We start from the raw sequence: 19,574 nt of genomic DNA on the forward strand, positions 1-19,574 counted from the left end.
CCTGCTAGTGTGTGACTATCCAGCCCCCAAATTCCAGTCAATATCTGGGAAATTAAAATCTCCCATTATAAGACACTCTGATTTACTGGCCCACTCTATTTCCCTGTACAGTTCCTTATTATACTCATCAGAGTCATTAGGCCTATAGCACACTCTTACTCTCAATTTTGATCTCCCAATGTTTATGTCACACCAAACTGACTCCACACTGCACTGTCCAGCGATGTCGACTGGCTTCACTTCCTTGGTTTTTATGTGTTTCTTAACTAATAGCATAACACCTCCCCCCTTCCTATCCTGTCTATCCTTTCTGTAGACGTTGTACTCCCCAAATTGCAGTTCCGCATCCCTTATATCTGTGTGACACCACGTCTCTGATATCCCAACAATATCTGCCTTCGATGTTTTGAGCAATACCTCAAATTCATCAAATTTATTTACTAAACTCCTAGCATTGGTGTACACGCAAGTATACCTGCACCTGTTTCTATTCTTAGCTACCCTAACACAACCCATGTGTTTACTTGTACCGCAATGGCTCCCAGCAGTCTCTGAAATACCATGCATCTTGTTTTTCAGGCTTCTGCTCATTCTAATAGAAGCAGTGCAAGAATCTCTTTCACCTCTGCCAGTGGCTACTGTCAATCTATTGGTCTTTGTCTCCCCTCAAGCTAGCAGTTTTCCGACCCACCTAACACTGCCTCGATAGCATCAGCAAATATTCTTGCACCCTTTCTATTTAAGTGTATCCCATCCCTGTAGAAGCAATCTCTCCTGTTAACAATTTTAGTGAATGCCATCTGGACCTGCTGCACTAGTTGGAGATTTGCTCGAGAATTCTTTGAGCTCAGCAAGAGAAAAGGGCTGGTTGTACAGTATTTTATATTGCTTTATTTTGTTTTATTTCTGTCCATTTCTTCCTTTTCATATATGCATTTCCACTGTGCATCAATAAACAGCACTGAACAGCTGCATTCATATTTCTTTTGCTGTTGTTAGCAATTAAGCTGTGTCCTGAGGCATCCACTGTATTTTGATCAAGATACCCAGTGCAATGCTCTGTTCAAATATTAAATTTTTGAATATGTCTCACTGAATTTTTTTTATTGACTTAGCATTAGCATTAATTGAGGCATATGATACAAGAAAGCAAGCTTATATAGCATTGGCAAAAAAAAAAAAAAAAAAAAAACTTTACCATTTCACACATCCAGTCACTCCAAATGTTTGTCAAGTTCAGCCTTAAATTTATTTAAGCTATCAACTTCCACAAACAACAACAGATGGAAGTCTGTTCCAGCAATTAACTAATTGCTGGCTAAAGGCAAACTTCCGTACATCTATTCTACAACTGTCTTTCCTCAATTTGAATCTATACCCCCCTCAAGTTCTTAATCTGAGCAAGTGGAAGAGTAACCCATCAGCATTGAGCCTGCTCAAACAATTCAAGGCCTTATCCACCTCAATCAGACCACCTCGCAGGTGCCTGGTCTCCAGATGCTGCAACTTGCAGAACTGACACCTCTCTTGGTAAGAGCACCCTTTGTTCCCCTAATCAACCATGTTGCCCTTCTCTGTACTCGTTCTAGCAACTCTACATCCTTCCTAAAATGAGGCCTCCAGACCTGTACACATTACTCAAGGTGTGGCCTGACCATTACCTTATACAAGGGGATAATCACCTCCTTGTCTCTGCTAACAAAATTTCATATATCATACACCTGCTCCATGATCTGCCTTGGCAGCCTGTCATTTTTTCATTCTCCACCTTCCTGAGTGTAGTACCACACAGTTGGTACATTTCTCTTGAGTTACTGCTACCTATATGCAGTACTTTGTATTTGTCAATGTTAAACTTTAGTTGCCACTTCTCAACCCATCTGCCTAACTTTTCTAGACCTTGTTGCAGTAGCATACTGTCTTTACTGTCATTAAAACCCTTGCCAACCTTTGTATCATCTGCAAACTATGACATTAAGCCTGATATACCTTCATCGATATCATTGATAAATACATAAAACAACAATGGGGCCCAGCACCAAACCCTGTGGGACTCCACATTTAGTCTATGTAGAGCAGTGTCCATTTATTACCACTCTCAGCCATCTAGCACACAACTATCCCTTTATGCACTGCAGCAACTTGCTCTTAATGCCATACTGCTCCAATTTGTAAAGCAGTCTTCCATGTGCAACAGTATCAAAAGCTTCCCTGAAATCTAAGTATATGATATCAAAATTATTTTATACATTCAGTTCCTTTGTGACCACATCATAGTATTCAATCAAATTGGTCAGACAAGACCGCCCTTTAACAAACCCATGCTGTGTCTTAACTATTACTGCAGTCATGTCTAGATGATTCTGCAATGCTTCTTTAACCAGTGACTCCATTATTTTTCCTGGAACAGAAGGGTCTAACGGGTCTATAATTATGCGTGTCACCCTTTGAACCCCCTTTGTGAATTGACAATAGATTTGCACGTCTGCAGTCGTTGGGGATCTCCTCTGAATCTAAGGATGCTCTCGTAGTTATGGCTAAGGGTTTGCTAACTTCCCTTGCTGCCTCCTTCAATATAAATGGATAGATACCATCCACCCCAAGTGCCTTTTTTATGTTTAACTTCAAAAATTTCTCCTCCACTTTGCTCTCAGTTATTACAAAATCATTTAGCTCCCTCTTAGAGTTTAGTAAACTTCTGTCCTCCCCTTCCTTACAGAATTCCTCATGTGTGAATGTAGATGCAAAATACTCATTCAGTTTGTCAGCTATCTGAGCAGGATCATCAACAGTCAAACCACCTCAAGTGGATCAATCTGATTAATCCCCTTCCTTCTAGAGTTTACATAAGTAAAGAAGACTGTTTTTTTTTTTTTTTTTTTTTGCATCCTTTCCCAAGGATTTCTTGTAATCAGCCTTCTCTTGCCTAACCACCTTTGTGATTTGATTACAGACTATCTTATATCTACCATTGGCTTCTGTGTCACCTGATAATTTATACGCATCCCACACATTTTTCTTCTCTGCACACAAGCATTATTTATTTAATCTGACATCCATTTAGGTCTAAATCTTGAACAGTATTTCTTAGTTGGTATGAAAAGCCTAGTAGCTTCCAAGATTAATTCCTTGAAGCTTCCCATTTAGAATTCACTGTTTATAACATCATTAGTTGATTCTACTGTATAGAATTTAAAAAACTGTCTGAGACTACACCTTTATGAAAACAAAAACCCTTCCCTTTACCCTTGATGACAGTTACATCTTTGAGTAAATCCCACATTCAGTACACTGTGATCACTGTCACCTAGTGGTTCCTTTACCTGCAAATTCTTAATGCATGAATAATCACTGCTGATAATCTGATCAAGAGTATTACTCCCTCTGTTTGCCCCTCGAACAGGTTGCTGTAGAAAATAATCCTCCAATAAATCTACAAAAGTCTTGCTAGCATGCGAGTGACAAACCCACAAGTTCCAGTCAATATCTGGAAAGTTAAAATCTCCCATTACAAGGCATTTTGATTTACTGGCTCACTATTTGTTTGCACAATTGTTCATTGTACTCATCAGAGTCATTAGGAGTATAACTTATGCCTACTCTCATTTTCTCTTTTCCAGTGCTTATGTCACACCAAACTGATTCAACGTTGTACTGTCCACCAAACTCAACTAGATGCACTTCCTTAGATTTTATGTGTTTCTTAACTAACAGGATAACCCCTCCTCTCTTCCTACCCTGTCTATTCTTTCTGTACACGTTGTACTCCCCAAATTCCAATTTATATCTGCGTGACACCATGTTTCTGATATCCCAACAATATCTGCCTTTGATGTCTTGATCAGCACATCAAATTTATTTACTATACTTCTAACACCGGTACAGATGCAAGTGTACATGCACCTGTTCTTACTCTTAGTTACCCTAACACAGCCCATGTATTTAATTGTTCCATGATGACTCCAGCAGCTCTTGGAATTCCCAGCAACTCTAGGCTGGTGCTCATTACAATAGAAGCAGTGCAATTCGCCTCTGCCTGCGGTTAATCTTTTAGTCTGTAAATCTCTCATGCTAGCAGTTTTCCAACACACCTAACACTGACTTACACAACTGTTTTTATTTTTTTCATCTTCATAACCGTGGCTATTTTTTTTTAATAAATTTTGTAGCATAAGTGGTCAACAACAGCTGATTTTGCATCCCAACACTTGCAAATTAATAACATGATTACATATCAACATCTCACTGAATCCTTTTTTTTTTTAAATTTTATGTTTACTTTATGTCTAAATTACCCTATTCATAGCATCAATATTTAAAATTATAAAAAAACTTAAATATACAGGATTACATCACTATTTTTACACCTGTAATATTTAGTGCCTTGTGTTAATTTTTTTTTTATTTGATCAGCAATACTATACCCAATATAAAATTAAAATATCATTTGTCACTAGAAACAGTAATTCTTTTCAAATTTTATTTTTTGGCATATACAAAGGGTACTAGAAAAGTTTTGCAATATGACGCAACAATGAATCACAAGAAGCTGCTTGTTGCTGCATGTTGAGACATGTTCATACGTGCATAGTAGCCGCCGCGCCAAGTCGATGGGCTCAGTTATTCATTAGTAGTGAGAGTGTAAAGTGCTTGCGATGCATCGTGGTCACGAAATGAGATAAGGACAGGTTTGCGGTATAATTTCGTGTGTGGTTTAACCATAGACCAGTGCTTAGAAGAAATGACTCTTGCACTAGATGATGATTGTCCACATCGTACAACGATATTCAGGTGGTATAGAGAATTCCAAAGGGGAAATTTCACTCTGGAGGATTCTGAGAGGCCGGGAAGGCCACGAACGTCAGTTACGGAGGAAAACGTTACTGCTGTGAGGAAAATGCTTGACGAAAACAGGCGAGTGACCTACCAACAGATAGAGGATACTTTGGGCCTGAATGCACCAGCAATTCGTTCGATTCTGCAAGATCATTTGCACGTGAAGAAACTTTGTTCTCTCTGGGTGCCGCATCAACTGACTGAAGAGCAGATGACACGACGTGTGACTTGGTGCCGGGAGATGTTAAAAAAGTTTGATAAGGGACAATCTCGGTATGTGAACAACATCGTGACAGGTGACGAGACTTGGCTGTACTATTACGATCTGCCGACCAAGGCTCAAAACAACGTTTGGGTCTTTGATGATGACGACACACCCGTATTTGTCAGAAAATCCCGATCTGTAAAGAAGAAAATGATAGCTGTATTTTTCAAATCGAGTGGAATTGTGGAACGTGTCGTTTTGGACACGCAGAAGATAGTCACAGCTAAGTGGTATACTGAACAATGCCTGCCTAAAGTCATTGGATCTATGAAGAACCTGCGGCCAAAGTCAAGAATGGACACCTGGTACCTCCATCACGATAAAGCTCCAGCTAACCGCGCCAAATCTGCACCGAATATTTGACCACGACAGGACTGAAACTTCTCGAGCACCCTCCTTACGGTCCAGACTTTGCTCCCTGCGACTTTGCACTGTTCCCGCATGTGAAAATGAAGCTAAAAGGGAGGCGGTTTTCCAGTGATGAGGACCTTCTACGGGCTTGGGACAACGAGTGTGCTTTACTCCCTAGTGAAACTTGGCAGAACTGGTTTAAAGATTGGTTTCGGAGGATGGAGAGGTGTATTGAATGTAGAGGAAATTACTTTGAAAAAAATTAAATAAACAAAGCTGTATTGCAAAACTTTCCTAGTACCCTTTGTATTGTTGTGCAAGTTGACTTTTGTAAATGAAGATTTGAAGTCTAAGCAGAGATATGTACCATTTTTCTTAAGTGTTTTTTTTTTTTTTTTTTTTTTGTTTATTTGTTTTCTTCTAGAACACCAAGTATAAAAACAGCCACTCCCCAACTTACGTAAGGGTCGCATTCTGCGGAACTCTACGTAAGTCAGAATTTCCCCCATGCTTATGCAGCACTTGTGACTGTGCTCGCTGAATTGATTGAATAAAAAAAGAAATGTTCAATGAACAAGTAAATAGAATTATTTATTTTTATCTCATGTGCAGGAAAAATTACAAAAGTGTGCAATTTAAAAATTTAAAAATTATAAAATTACAAAAAAAGAGAGGAAACAGGCATAACGTCAGTAAGTTTTACCTTTTGAGCATTGTTGCCAGAATCAATGTCTTCAGCTGATAAGTATGCCGCTGTAGAACTGAAGGCTGTGGAAATTTAGGAGGGGTCGGCCACTCAACCTTACGAAAGAACATATTAATGGATGACTGGACAGTGGCTTTATTCTTTTCATCACAGATTTCTTTGTAGCAAGCATGCATATCATTCACCCCTCTGTTAACTTTTAAGAATCGTTTGCTGTCAGGATCCAACTTCTCAAACCTTGCCATTGTCGATGCAATTTCACGAAATGCCACTGCCATCTCTCTGGTGATGAAGCGGCTCAAGCTCCTCATTTGGTTCATGTTGAGCTTCGTCAGCATTTTCTTCTTTCACTATCGCTGCCTGCAAGTCAATAAGTCCTTCGTTAGATAATTCCTTTTCTTCTTCCTCTATTAACTCCTCATTGTCTTTGGCATCAACCTCCAACTGAAGTAGCTCTGCAACCATTACAATCTTATCTGTAACCTCTTCATATGATTCATCTTTTACAAATCCTACGAAGCCTTTTACATGCAGTGGGCATATTTTCTTCCATGCAGTATTTAAACAACTTTTAGTAATTTTCACCCAAGCCTTATTAATGTTTAAGATGGTGTGGTAAATATTGTAAGATTTCCAAAAGTCTCTTAACGTAAAATTTCTCTCTGTGTCCACTGCAGACAATACCTGAGCAAATGTTGTGCGTAAATAGTATGATTTTAAACTCAACAAACACCCTGATCCATAGGTTGGATGAGTGAAGTCGTGTTTGGCAGTAGAAATATGACTCTCACATTTGAATTGAAATCATCTAGACGCAGGATGTCCAGGAGCATTATATAATAGAAGCAAAATCTTGAAAGGAAGGTCGTTGCCTTTAAAATATTTTTCGAACTCAGGAATGAAGCAGCATTTAAACCAATCCTCAAAGAGAGCTATTGTTATCCATGCTCTCTGGTTCGATCGGAAATGCATGGGTAGGGTGGCTTTATTGATGGGTCTGGAAAATTTATCGCCCGCAATTCACCGCCAGCAATTAATCACTAGCAGTTTACCGCCACGTCAGTTTATCGCATAAACAATTTATAGCCTACAAATGATCGCTAGCATATTTTACCATCTAGAAGCAATGAGATGTGTTTGGTCAAATCATAAAAAGTTATTTTTTATTTAAGTTTCTGCCTTAAGCTATGATTAGCATATTTTTGGAATTCTATGAACTATGAGGGAATAGTACGGAAATAAAAAAACACACGTATGGAAATATGTAATTTAATGGGTAGATTATGTATTTTAATAGTTACATGTATCACAAAAATAGTAAAAAATTCCATTATTTAAACAATATAACAATTGGTTAATTTTAAACTAAACTAATTGTAACATTAGGTATGTCATAGTACACTGCAAAAATTCAAAATGAATGTTTATGCAATCTTCAGAATCAGTCACGTTGGGATAATTAATTACTAAGAAACTGTAATATTTACAACACAGTATGTACATTATTAATAAGAAATATTATGCGCTATACCTTTTAGATAATCAACAATATCATCCCGTTCATCGTATGCACTAATAAGCCTTTTAATTCGTTCATCACAATCGCGATACTTTTTTTTGTTGTCGGATCACTTCCACTTAAATATTGTTCAATGCGCATTTCATTAATACTTTGTTCTTTTTTAATGCAATCGATAAATTTCCAAATGTTGGGATGATAAGCAGCAACTTGTTCCTTAAATCTTCTATGCCACCCTTCAACAGAATTATTCGTTCTTGGTAATCCTTCAAGAACAAGCTGGTGTACACTCCACGGGAATACTTCGGTGGTCGACGAAGATGTCGTCTGGTTGGGCGTCCAATCCACGTATCCTCAAAATAATCAACAACTTCTTGCGATTCTGGAGGAAAAACACCATTTGCACACAAATGTTCAAAAACAACTGTCACAATAGGAGTGGGCACAAATGCAATTGCTGCCAAAATTCGCATATTTAAAGCAAAATTAGCATCAGTTTCATAACGTTGTTTCATTCCATTATTCTGAATGGAACGAAAAATACATTGTGAAAAGTGGAAAAAACAACCCAGTTGCGAAGCGTCAGGAAAAACTCTTCTGCAAGCATTCATCATTGCCGTCTCAAAATCTATAGTTATTGATTGCAGGGACATAGCCGGTTCCAATACTTTCAGCTGCTGTAGTAGAGATACATACGTTTCCTCAGACTTGTTAGGCAATAATGCATAAACTAATGGAAGCGGTATTTTGTCCTTGAATCCACGTATCGTATACAGCTGATAAAAAAGTAAGGAAACAGTTTTGTTGTTGTTGTTATTTGGTTTTTAGGAGCATTAGCAACTAAGGCCATATTGCTCCGGGAATATGCGGTGGTCATTCCCTGACCTTTCTACATCCTTCGTATTTGGTGGTGACGGGCTCGAACCCCGGTCTAATCAACAAGTGTGTGCTACGCACTGCTGCTCCTTCCCACCTGGCTACGGAGGCGCCTGGAAACAGTTTTGAAAGTCCCATTGGCATAACAGTGTTCACTTCGCACTAACAACTGCAAATTTTCGTACTGAAAATTAACAAACGATTGTCCTCGATCCAGAATCAAAGTGTAGAAAAAATTCTCCATTGCATGATGTTTTATATTCTTCTGTAAAAACTCTACGATGTCTCTACGATGCGTTGGAAGAACTGGGCCCATCAAAATTTCAATTTCTTATATTTTGGATCGTTCGTTTCATTGTATCTACACTTGAAAGCTTCGGAGCTGCTGTTTGGCTACAGGTTCTCGAAACATTTGTCTCCACAATGATTGTGCTCCTTCCATGTTTTAATGTTGGTGTTATCTACCGTAGTAACTCAAGCGGAACATTTGGTTTTTTGGTAATTTTGACAATTACAATTAATTTTTGTTTAATTTTGCCTATCTTCATAAAACAAATATCCACTAAAGGAGAATTTCAGTTTCCCTTTTTCTGATTTCAAAAATTCCACCGACATGATGCATTCACAAACTCAAAAGGATGAAAAATAAACTCAAAATAAGAAAATGTTGTGATTGTAAGAGATTATAAACATCTAAGTACCTCCCTAATTGGCACACCCTATCCCCACTCCCCTAAAACATGCTACTTAAGTTAAAGGGATTAAGTAGGTACCTACCTAATTCCAATTTTGGAAAATAACAGGCAATTTAATTAAAGCACCTGCAATGGTATGTATTTCGAGGGAATGTATACCTAGCATATAACTTCCATTTTTAGCTGCACTTAATTCTTAAATAACACCTATAGAAAAATCTTATTTTCAATTTAAAATAAACAATAAATTTATATAAATTATATGTATTTCCTGGCAATAAAATATGCTAGCGATCATTTGAAGGCTATAAATTGTTTATGCGATGAACTGACGTGGCGGTAAACTTGAAGCAATTAATTGCTGGCGGTAAATTGCGGGCGATAAACTTTCCTAGACTCTTTATTGATGCCCTTAAATACAAAAGGATTTTCCAGAATGGTACACCAGCAGTGGTTTTAATCTGTAATCTCCTGCTGCATTAGTCCCAAGCAAGAGTGTAGCCCTATCTTTTGAAGCCTTGAAACCTGGCATTGTCTTTTCCTCTTTGGCAAAGTATGTTCGATCCAGCATTTTTTTCCAATACAGAGCAGTCTCAACAACATTAAAAATTTGCTGCGTTGAATAGCCACCTTCATCAATAATTTTTTCCAACACATCACAAAATTTCTCTACAGCTGCAGAAACAGCACTGGTGGCTTCACCCCATACTTTAATGTTTTGGAAACCGGTGCAATGCTTGAACCTATAAAACCACCCACTGCTTGCCACAAACTTGGCTTGGGATTTGCCGTACTTATCCTTAATATCTTCATAAATACTTCTTGCTGTTGCTTGAATGGTCATTAGACTCAGGGGCACTCACTTCTGAATCTGATTTTCCATCCATATTATTAATAGCTGCTCCATCTTCCATATAGCACCTGAATGCTGTTTTGTAATCACTGCTGATCTTAAGTGAGTTGATCCTTTGAAATGTTCTTTTATATGCACACTGTCCTTTAAAACAGAATTCACTGTTGAAGCAGTGAGACCTAATTCCCTTGTACAGCTATAAACAAACTTTGTCCTGCTTCCTAGTTCTTAATCATTTCTAAATCAATTTTGTTTCGTTTCCTGGCACTACCACCACTTGTACTTTCCATTGGTCGCTTTCCCTTCATCATTGTAATGCATAAATAGGAATGAAGAAAAGTTTCTGAAAATTTGTTTTTTATATGATTGCAAATTTCAGTGAAGAGGAACACATTTCACCATAATAAGGTAAAAACCCACACAATTGCAGTTATCGGTATTATCGCAAATACAATAAGATGGACTTTACTACCTGTTTATAATTAGATGCACTAACTTTTCCCAATAAACCACAAGGTGCAAATTGTTTTATGGTAGTGACCTCCAGAAACATGGTTTAGAAAAATATCACAAAGGCATTCAAAATTGATTCTTATAATGGGAACATATGATAACGATGAAAAGGTAGTGCAATTTCCATTATAAATAAGACCTTTTAGAGAGTAAATAACTTAGTAATATAGCAAAATTTAACTTCCAAGGACTTGGAACGAATTACAAAAAAAAAAAAAAAAAAAGTGTTAGTGAGTTCACATTCCAATATTTTCATAATACCTCCATTTATCACTACAATGCAAAATACGTTTCCATATTTTTTTCAGTTTGCACCAGTCGGCAAAAACTTACGTAAAGTTGAATTTGCGTATGTAGTATACATAAGTCGGGAGGTTCCTGTAATTACATTCAAAAAAGTGGCAGTTTACTTAAAAAAAAAAAAATAATAAAGTATTCATAACATCTCCAACTTATATGTTCTAATATAGTTTTAACTTTTGCTTATTAAAAAAAAATTTTTTTTGTTAGTTTTTGGTGCATCGGCTTCTGTGGCCATAATGCACCTCCCAAAGTTTTTGGCTATTTCTCTGATCCAAGCCCAAGGTGGAATTCGAACCCACGACCTTTGGGTTGCCAGGGAGGCACTTTACCCAACTGGCTAGCCCAGTCAGCCTTATTAAAAAAGAACCCCACTTTTTGAAAATTATACCACAATCACATGACGTAAATAAACATTTCTTAATGAAATATTTTCTCTACTTAGCACAAATAAATACATTATAAAAAACGAAATAACTTAATCATAAAAAAATTATTTTTTATTCATAACTTAAGTGGCGGTTTCTGTTTTCTTACAATAACTCTAATTTCACAAAATTATAACATAGCAAAGCACTGACATTTTTTAATGAAATTCTTTTCCTAAATTTTTAGTACAGCTATAAACAATAAATATTAAAACAAACATCTTAATCATAAAAACTTATTTTCATTTATTTTTTTTTTATTTCTTAACTAAGTGGTTCATTTTTGACTGGCACAGCACTATCTTTAAAATGATTGTTCTAAATTAAAATCAATACCTAGAATTTTATAATTTCGGTGTAACTATAAAAGTACACTACAGGGGATAGAAAGGGGATTGAAAAGTAGAGCAGTGCGTGCTTCCTAACCTTTTTCACACCAGGGCACACTTGGAAAATTACAATTTTTGTATGGCACAAAGAAAAACTAGTGCAGATTTTGGAGTGTCTATAAGGATTTTGGGAAAAAATTTATTACATTTGCGTTATATTATATAGGTAATTATGACGAGAAAAGTAAAGTATAAATACAATGGAAGACATTAAATATTTAATATTAAATTCATACAAACCTTCAAAATAAAATCATTTCAAAATTTTTTAATGAGAAACTTGAGTTTGCTTCTGTGAACATAACATTTTTATATAAGATTTTATTCTTGAAATGGCTACACGTAACTCCTGATCCAGACTTTTTAATGATGATCTCTTTGAATTCTTGATAGTCACCATCAATGAGAAACTTTGTTCACACAAATAGGTGGTAGCTAATGGAAGAAGAGTGTCAATTGCTTTTTCTCCGACTGAGGAAACTCCTTTCTCGCCAATAACCAAAATTCAGATAACTCAATTTCTTTAAACTGTCCTTGAAGGGTGCTATCTTTTCTTAAACCTAACAGCTCTTCTTTTTCATTCATTGATAAATGTAATACTGGAATTTCTATGGATAATGCGAATGGATTTCAAATGCAATCAAATTTTTTTATATCAAATATTTCAAAATAGTGATGAGGTTTTTTCTCAAGCAAATACAAATGTTGCTCTACTAATCCAAATAATTCTTCTTTAGGATTTAAATTATAACACCAATTAAACATCATTAGTGATCCATTTTTTAACCTCTTTTTTTTTTTTTAAGCTGAATTTTTTCTTTGAATCCATAAACTTTGTCCGTACTCTTATGTTTTCATGTGATCCTTGCAATTTTCGATTTAGCTCATTCAGGTGCTCAAAAATATCAGTTAAGTAGGATAGTTTATGGAGCCAATAACTATCCTTCATTAAATCTGCAAAGTAAGAATTATTCACAAAAAAAAATTTAATTCTTCTCTTAGCTCAAACTCTTGATAAAACTCTTCTTTTGGACAGCCACTGTGCTTCAGTGTGAAATAGCAGAAAATGATATTCCAATCCCATTTCTTCATACAAAGCTGAAAATAGACGTGACTTTAACAGCTTGGATTTTATTAAATTCACCATCTTGATAACATCATGTAATGTGGAATTCACATCCGCAGTCAAACTGTTAGATATGACAGCTTCTCTGTGAATAAAAACAATATATTACCTGAATTTCTGGGTTTTCAGAATGAACGCAACATAAAGTTTTCCATTATGGGTAGAAAATAAATATCTACAAAAATTAAATTTGGTTAAATATAAAATACTTAATGAAGCAATTTAATAAATATATTTTGAATAATTATTTGTTTTTAGATATATGTTTATATATTTATTTTTATTTCTAAAAGTAAGAAATAACTTATAATATGAATATCTTTTCAGGAGAAAAATGTGAAAGCTGGTCCAAAATAATTCGAAAAAACCAATAGGCAAAACAAAAACCAAATCGCAACTAAAGTAAATAAAATCTTATTTTTTGCGTTTAAGCAGCAACATCGAACTCTATTTTCGTATAAAAAATAGATTTTTATCAAAGATAAAAGAAAAAACAATGATATATATATTTAAAGTGTTCCGCTGATTTTCTGATTATTTTTAAATTACAACATGATTTTTATACTTCCAACAAAGGTCAAACTGAAGTCCTTGTCAACTAAATTCAGTGATGGAGGAAATCACATTCTATACCAGGCTCGGAGGAACCATGGCCCGCGGGTTGCATGCGGCCCGCCGCACATTTTTGTGCAGCCCGCAAGCTTTAATTGTATTTCCGAAAAAAAGTTTACTTATTTTATGCCTTTTGCGACACCTTTTTGAAAAATAAATTTGTATAGGTAATAACATTATAGAATTTGTCGACTTGTAAATTGTTTTATCATCTCGGTATTGTTCAAATTGAGATAGAATTTGAAATTGTGCGCGAACCGGAGCGAGCCAACGGGGCGCTTTTATAACAGTATAATTTGCAATTATAAACTAACCGCGCGAAACTACAGTAACAGGCACCTGGTGATGACGACAACGGCTTTGCTGTGGTGGCGAAGTAATAGGATAGGACTGCTGTTCCAATCTGTTTTCTCTGACGGTCATCCCGCAGTTTTTTTTGCATTATCTTCAGTTATCATCTTGGTGCCAGTAGCAATAAAAATAATATTTACACCCTTTTAAAAATGAAAAAAAAAAAAAAAAAACGAAAAATTCAACAAGAGCATCATGTCTTCAATGAAGAGTGGAACACAAAATATTTTTTTGCTAACATAAATAACAAGACTATTTGTCTCATCTGCCGGGAGAGTGTCTCAGTGCTGAAAGAGTAAAATATTAAAAGACATTTCACTACTAAACATTCCAGGATCGCCAATATGGCTGCCTTACCATTCGGACGTGCTGTACACCGCTCTGCAAAATTGTGTTCGGAATATGTGTTTTAAATTAAGCCAGTTATCCAAATTGTGTACCCAAGGGATAATATTCATCAGTGGATCACAGCGGTGAGACTTGTTTCTCTTTTATTGGGTTATTTAGTACGTTTCAACTTGTTTTCGATTCAACACTGGTAACAATGTGTCAGCTCACCATGGCAGTATTGTTCTAGTGCTGGAGAGTGTGGCAAACTACATATTTCTCTGTCACCGCGGTTGAAGTGTACTCTTGACTGGGGAGGGTGACCCTGTGTGTTTCTGAACAAGGCACTGATCGTGTCCCAACAGTTCTGTGACTTTTGATTTTGCTTTTCTGGTAATAATTATGCATAGAAGAAGTAAAATGCCCACATTTCCCTCTTGAATGAACAACGCCATTCATTGCCTGAGGACACTAAGTTGTGGGTAATCTCCCCACCCTCAACGCTTTCCTGGAAGTGCTCGCTCAGTCAAAAGTTCAGGCACTCTCTGAGTTAATCCCTGCCCAGAGCTTGACCTGTGGCAAAATAGGAACGACTCACCTTCCTGAAAAATAGAAAGTAAAATCCTCCAGGCAGCAAAGCTACAGTGCGGCTCCACTTATTCTGGCGAAATTAAAAGAAATTAAGACTACCGTTACATTTAGATCAAAGAAAATGGATTCCATAAATCGTTCCAACCTCATTAATCCGAAGACAACGGAAACGGATGACAAAGCAGGAAAATCAAGAGCATCGCAGCCACAGATGGCAAACAATGAAAACTTTGAAATTATAGAAAGTGAAGACATTGAATTCGCACAATCTGGCTCCACTACAGCCAAAGGAAAACACAAAAAATATGTGACACCAAATATGGAAAGAGTGACTCGATCTAAAAGCGAGAATAAGGATCCTGCTGAACAACCTGTGATACAGGCAGACAACATCGGGGAGAAACCGCCGGACAAATCGCAGGGCACTTCGTTAGACCCGGAGGTCTAACGTTAGACCTTCGTTAGACACTACCACCTGGCACGGCCCTGGAACAGTCCCTTGCCCTGCGAACGGCACTAGAAAGCTTATTCAAGGAACAAACAGGGTTTCAGTGGTCCTTAGGGCAGAGATAGTCTCCATCTGGATGAAGATGGAGACGATATTAGTCCAGACGCAACTTGAAAAGGAGATTGCCCACGCTAAGCTAGAGGTCCTCCAAATCAGTGGAACGAACCAAATGCCACAGCACGTTCCCACATACTCACAGGCGCTGAGGAACAACATAAATATCACAAGTGTGAATACGGACACAGGATGCCCCAAAACAGGGCAGAAGAAAACCCTGCTAACCAGACCCCACCTGGTAGTTTTGAAACCAGCAGCACCGGAAACACACAAGTCCAGTGAAGCAGTTAAACAGACCGTCATGGACAATCTGAAGGACGACTTTAAACACACAAAAATAAGATCCATCAGGAAAACGAAAAATGTTGGCGTGATCATTCAAACTGAAACGGAACGAAACATACAGGGGATACTAAAAAACTCAAAAATGTCCTCGCTGGGGCTGCTTGCCAAACCGCCTAGGGAAAAAGGGCCCTGCATAATGATACATGACCTAGATAATGATATCACCACTGAAGAGTTAGTCCAAGAAATCTACAGGAAAAATCTCAATGAATTGCAATGGGACGGAACGCCAGAGCAGCACATCACACCGAGGTTCAAGACCAGGGCCAGGACTTGCTGTCAACTGGGTCCTGGAGCTGTCCACAGTTGCCTGGAAATCCATAAAGCAACAGAAAAGGGTATATGTAAATTGGGGCAGTCACCGCTACAGGGAGTATGTGGCTGTCCCCAAATGCTTCAGATGTTGTTGTTTTGGCCACACGACGCACACCTGCAGGCAAATGCACTCTACATGTGGCCACTGTGCCAAAGATGGCCATGAATATAAAGACTGTCCAAACAAAGCTGAAGCCCCGGTCTGCATCAACTGCAAGTCCCTGAAGCTGCCATATGACCACTCTATAAGGGATAGCGCCTGCCCAACATACAATAAAGCAAGGAGTACACAACAGCTACGGATAAATTATGGGGAGTAATCCAAAACAATACAATCACTTCGGGATAAAAATTGCACAACATAATGCACAGCGTTCTAAGGCAGTTGCTGCTCAGCTAGTTAAGAAATCTAATGAAAAACAACCTGGACGTACTCATACTCCAGGAGCCGTATACACATAATAAAGGAGTAAGAGGCTACCCTCTAAAGTTCAAGATTGTCCAAGTGGAAGGAGACACTCCTTGGGCGGCTGTCGTGTTTACCCTATTTCCCGGACCTGGTACTCTCCTGGACTTCATACCACTTACCTGCTGACAGGGCATGGCTCCTTCAGGAAGAAGCTACACGATTTTGGAATCTCAGACATAGCCCAGTGTAGATGCGGACAAGAAGAAACTTGGGAGCACCTGCTCTATGAATGTAATATATATGAAGACCTACGTGGCCTGCTGTTTACCAAACTATGCTCCATCCTTAGAAATCAGGAGGACATAGTGGTGCAGGAAGAAGAAAACTATAAGGCTTTCACGCTTTTCGCTCAAAATCTCTTTGCGAGGCAAAGAGCACTCCCACCACCCTGAAACAATGGCGACCCAGATCCTACACCTTTCCAGGCCTGCTTTATCTCCTTTTCCCGGTGGGGGGACACCCCTGTCTCCCCCTCTCCCTGCAAAATCCACTTTCCCTCTGGTGTGGCATGGGCATGCCCACTGAACATTTGGGGGCCACCTCCTCTATTGGTCCCATTCATGTACATAAACTAACACCCAAAAGCAAAAATAAATAAATAAAACTGTGTGCCAAGTCTATAAACAAAAGCCAAGCATTCATTCAGTTTGCACAAGTAGGAACCCATTTTGTTAGATTTCCTTCGTTTTTTTTTTTTTGGCATGCACACATTATTTAATACTCCTCATACAGGGTATATACTGATAGAAGCATTAAACAATATGGTAATAAAATAAAGTAACTAAATTTTCACTACAGTATCCCCCACCGACTAATTTCACAAGAATTAATGTCGACCATTTTCTTTGGAATAATAGAAGTTGCATTATAATTTTACATCATAGCATAAATTTATGTCTAAACTTTATAAATGCAGTATCTGGTGTTCAATTTTAATAATCTTATTGCGTGTACAGAGAAGGGCAACAAGATTGGTGAGGGGAATGAAGGGATCCTCTTACCAAGAGAGGCTTAAGTTCTGCAAATTGCAGTGGCTGGAGACTAGGCACCTGCGTGGTAATCTGATTGAGGTATATAAGGCCTTGAATGGGTTGAGCACGCTGAATTCTGATGGGATCCTTCCACTTGTTCAGATTAAGAACCTAAGGGGGCATAAATTCAAATTAAGAAAAGACAGAGGTAGAATAGATGTGTGGAAATTTGCCTTTAGCCAGTGGGTGGTTAATTGCTGGAACAAACTTCCATCTGTCGTTGTGGAAGTTGATAGGTTGAATAAATTTAAGGAGGAACTGGACAGGCATTTGGAGGGAATGGTGTGATTTTTTTTTTTTTTGGCTGATGCTGCATAAGCTCATACACATGCTTTCTTGCATCACATGCCGCCACTACTACTACTACTACCACCACCAACTTTGCCATATTAAGAAAAACTCAAACATAAAATACTACATTAGAAAGCAAAATATTTAAAATTAGAACATTAAGGCACTACTATAAATCAGCAATGCTTGGCACACAATGCTGTTATTACTTTATTAAATCCTAAGTCAACGGATCAATATGAAAATCTTTTAAGTATATGAAATGTGTAGAAAATGAAAATACGGTACAGTTATACACCAACTCATGACTTCTGACAATTTTTCTGGACTTACGATCCCATTTAACACTCATGGTCAGGTTTAAGTTCAGACTGACAGCTCATATTTTGGACACTGAAATTTACCAATGATCTCCCCCCCCCCAACAAAATCTACTCCTAACTGAAACAAAATTATCATTTTGCATTCAATGTGTTTGTCAAGAGGCATTTTAACAATCTTGGCTTATTTATTTTTACATGATTTTTAAATAACTTAATATTAATAATATTAAGGTACTGGTCGTCTATTTACTAATAACAGGCTAAAATTTATAAATATTGGTCTGCAACTTAAGCTCTGGGAACATAATCCTAAATGTCCAATATTATAATGAATTTGGCCTAATTTTTCAAATTATGACCCTTTGGGAATGCATAATTCATATATATTAGGTACAAAGCATTATTTTACCTCTGTATATATTCTGATATATCCTGAAGAAAATCCAACAATAATACATGTCCAATCTCTGATTACTTGTGAACTCCTAAATTGCAAAAAATAGTAAACAAATAAATAAGACAATCACATACAAAGTTAAAACATTTCTAACTCAGAAAATCTATATAATTTAGCTACCATATATTACCCAAAGGCAAAAGCAACTTTTAAGCTCTTCAAGTGTCAATGAAAATCTTTGCTCAATTAATATAGTGGATCTATTTATGTACATGAGCCCTGAGAATGATGCAGATATACAGGGTGTTTCAGTTAAACGTTTCAGAACTTCTAAGAGGGGTAGGGTACATCCTGACAACTCGAAATCATATAGCAATGTGGGGTCGGAAATGCTTTCCTGAAGCGGTGTTGTACACAGAAGCACCATAAAGAAAAGAGACCGTAAGTGAGAAATCGTTTTAATAATACATGAAAAGAAGCAAAAGGTACATGGATTAAAGTAAGTGTTCGAAGTTTCTTCCACGGGCTACAATGCACGCCTCACATCTCCGACGCATGGACATCCGAACATTCTGGAATACTCCAGGCGAATTTCTTCGGCAGCTACTGCGATTCTTGCAATCAGCTCCTTAGCATTGTCAACAGGGGTGTCATAAACTAGCGATTTCATATGACCCCAGAAATAAAAATCAAGACATGATAGGTCGGGTGACCGAGCAGGCCAACGCACGAGACCACCACGTCCGATCCACTGTTGACCAAATGTGACATCCAGGTAGTTACGAACATCTCCGCTATAATGGGCAGGGGCTCCATCGTGTTGGAACCACATTGTGTGTTGCGTCGATGCAGAAATCTGTTCATCTCTCAAAAGTTGTGGCAATACTTGCTGCAGAAAGATCAAGTAGATAGGTCCGGTTAGACGACACGGTAACAGGTAAGGTCCGATGAGGTGATCTCCCATAATACCGGCCCATACATTGACCGAAAATCGAATCTGTGCTGCACGACATCGTATTGCATGCGGGTTCTCGACCGCCCAGATATGGTCGTTATGCGTGTTGAAAATTCCTTCCCTTGTGAAGGATGCCTCATCGGAA

The 19,574-nt window shown here is 37.6% G+C and overlaps 1 protein-coding gene across 1 annotated transcript in view; it reads right to left on the reverse strand.

The window, feature by feature from the left end:
• The window catches only part of Rab3-GAP (Rab3 GTPase activating protein), a 606,356-nt gene that overhangs the window by 500,533 nt on the left and 86,249 nt on the right, over positions 1-19,574 (reverse strand). The window contains exon 5 of the mRNA XM_090376553.1: positions 18,487-18,562. Coding sequence (XP_090232679.1) covers positions 18,487-18,562 — 76 coding nt within the window. The remainder of the gene's footprint in view (positions 1-18,486; positions 18,563-19,574) is intronic.

This window comes from Mastigoproctus giganteus, chromosome 6 (genome assembly GCF_048544385.1).
Source record: "Mastigoproctus giganteus isolate SK-2022 chromosome 6, ASM4854438v1, whole genome shotgun sequence".
Lineage (NCBI taxonomy): Eukaryota > Metazoa > Arthropoda > Arachnida > Uropygi > Thelyphonidae > Mastigoproctus > Mastigoproctus giganteus.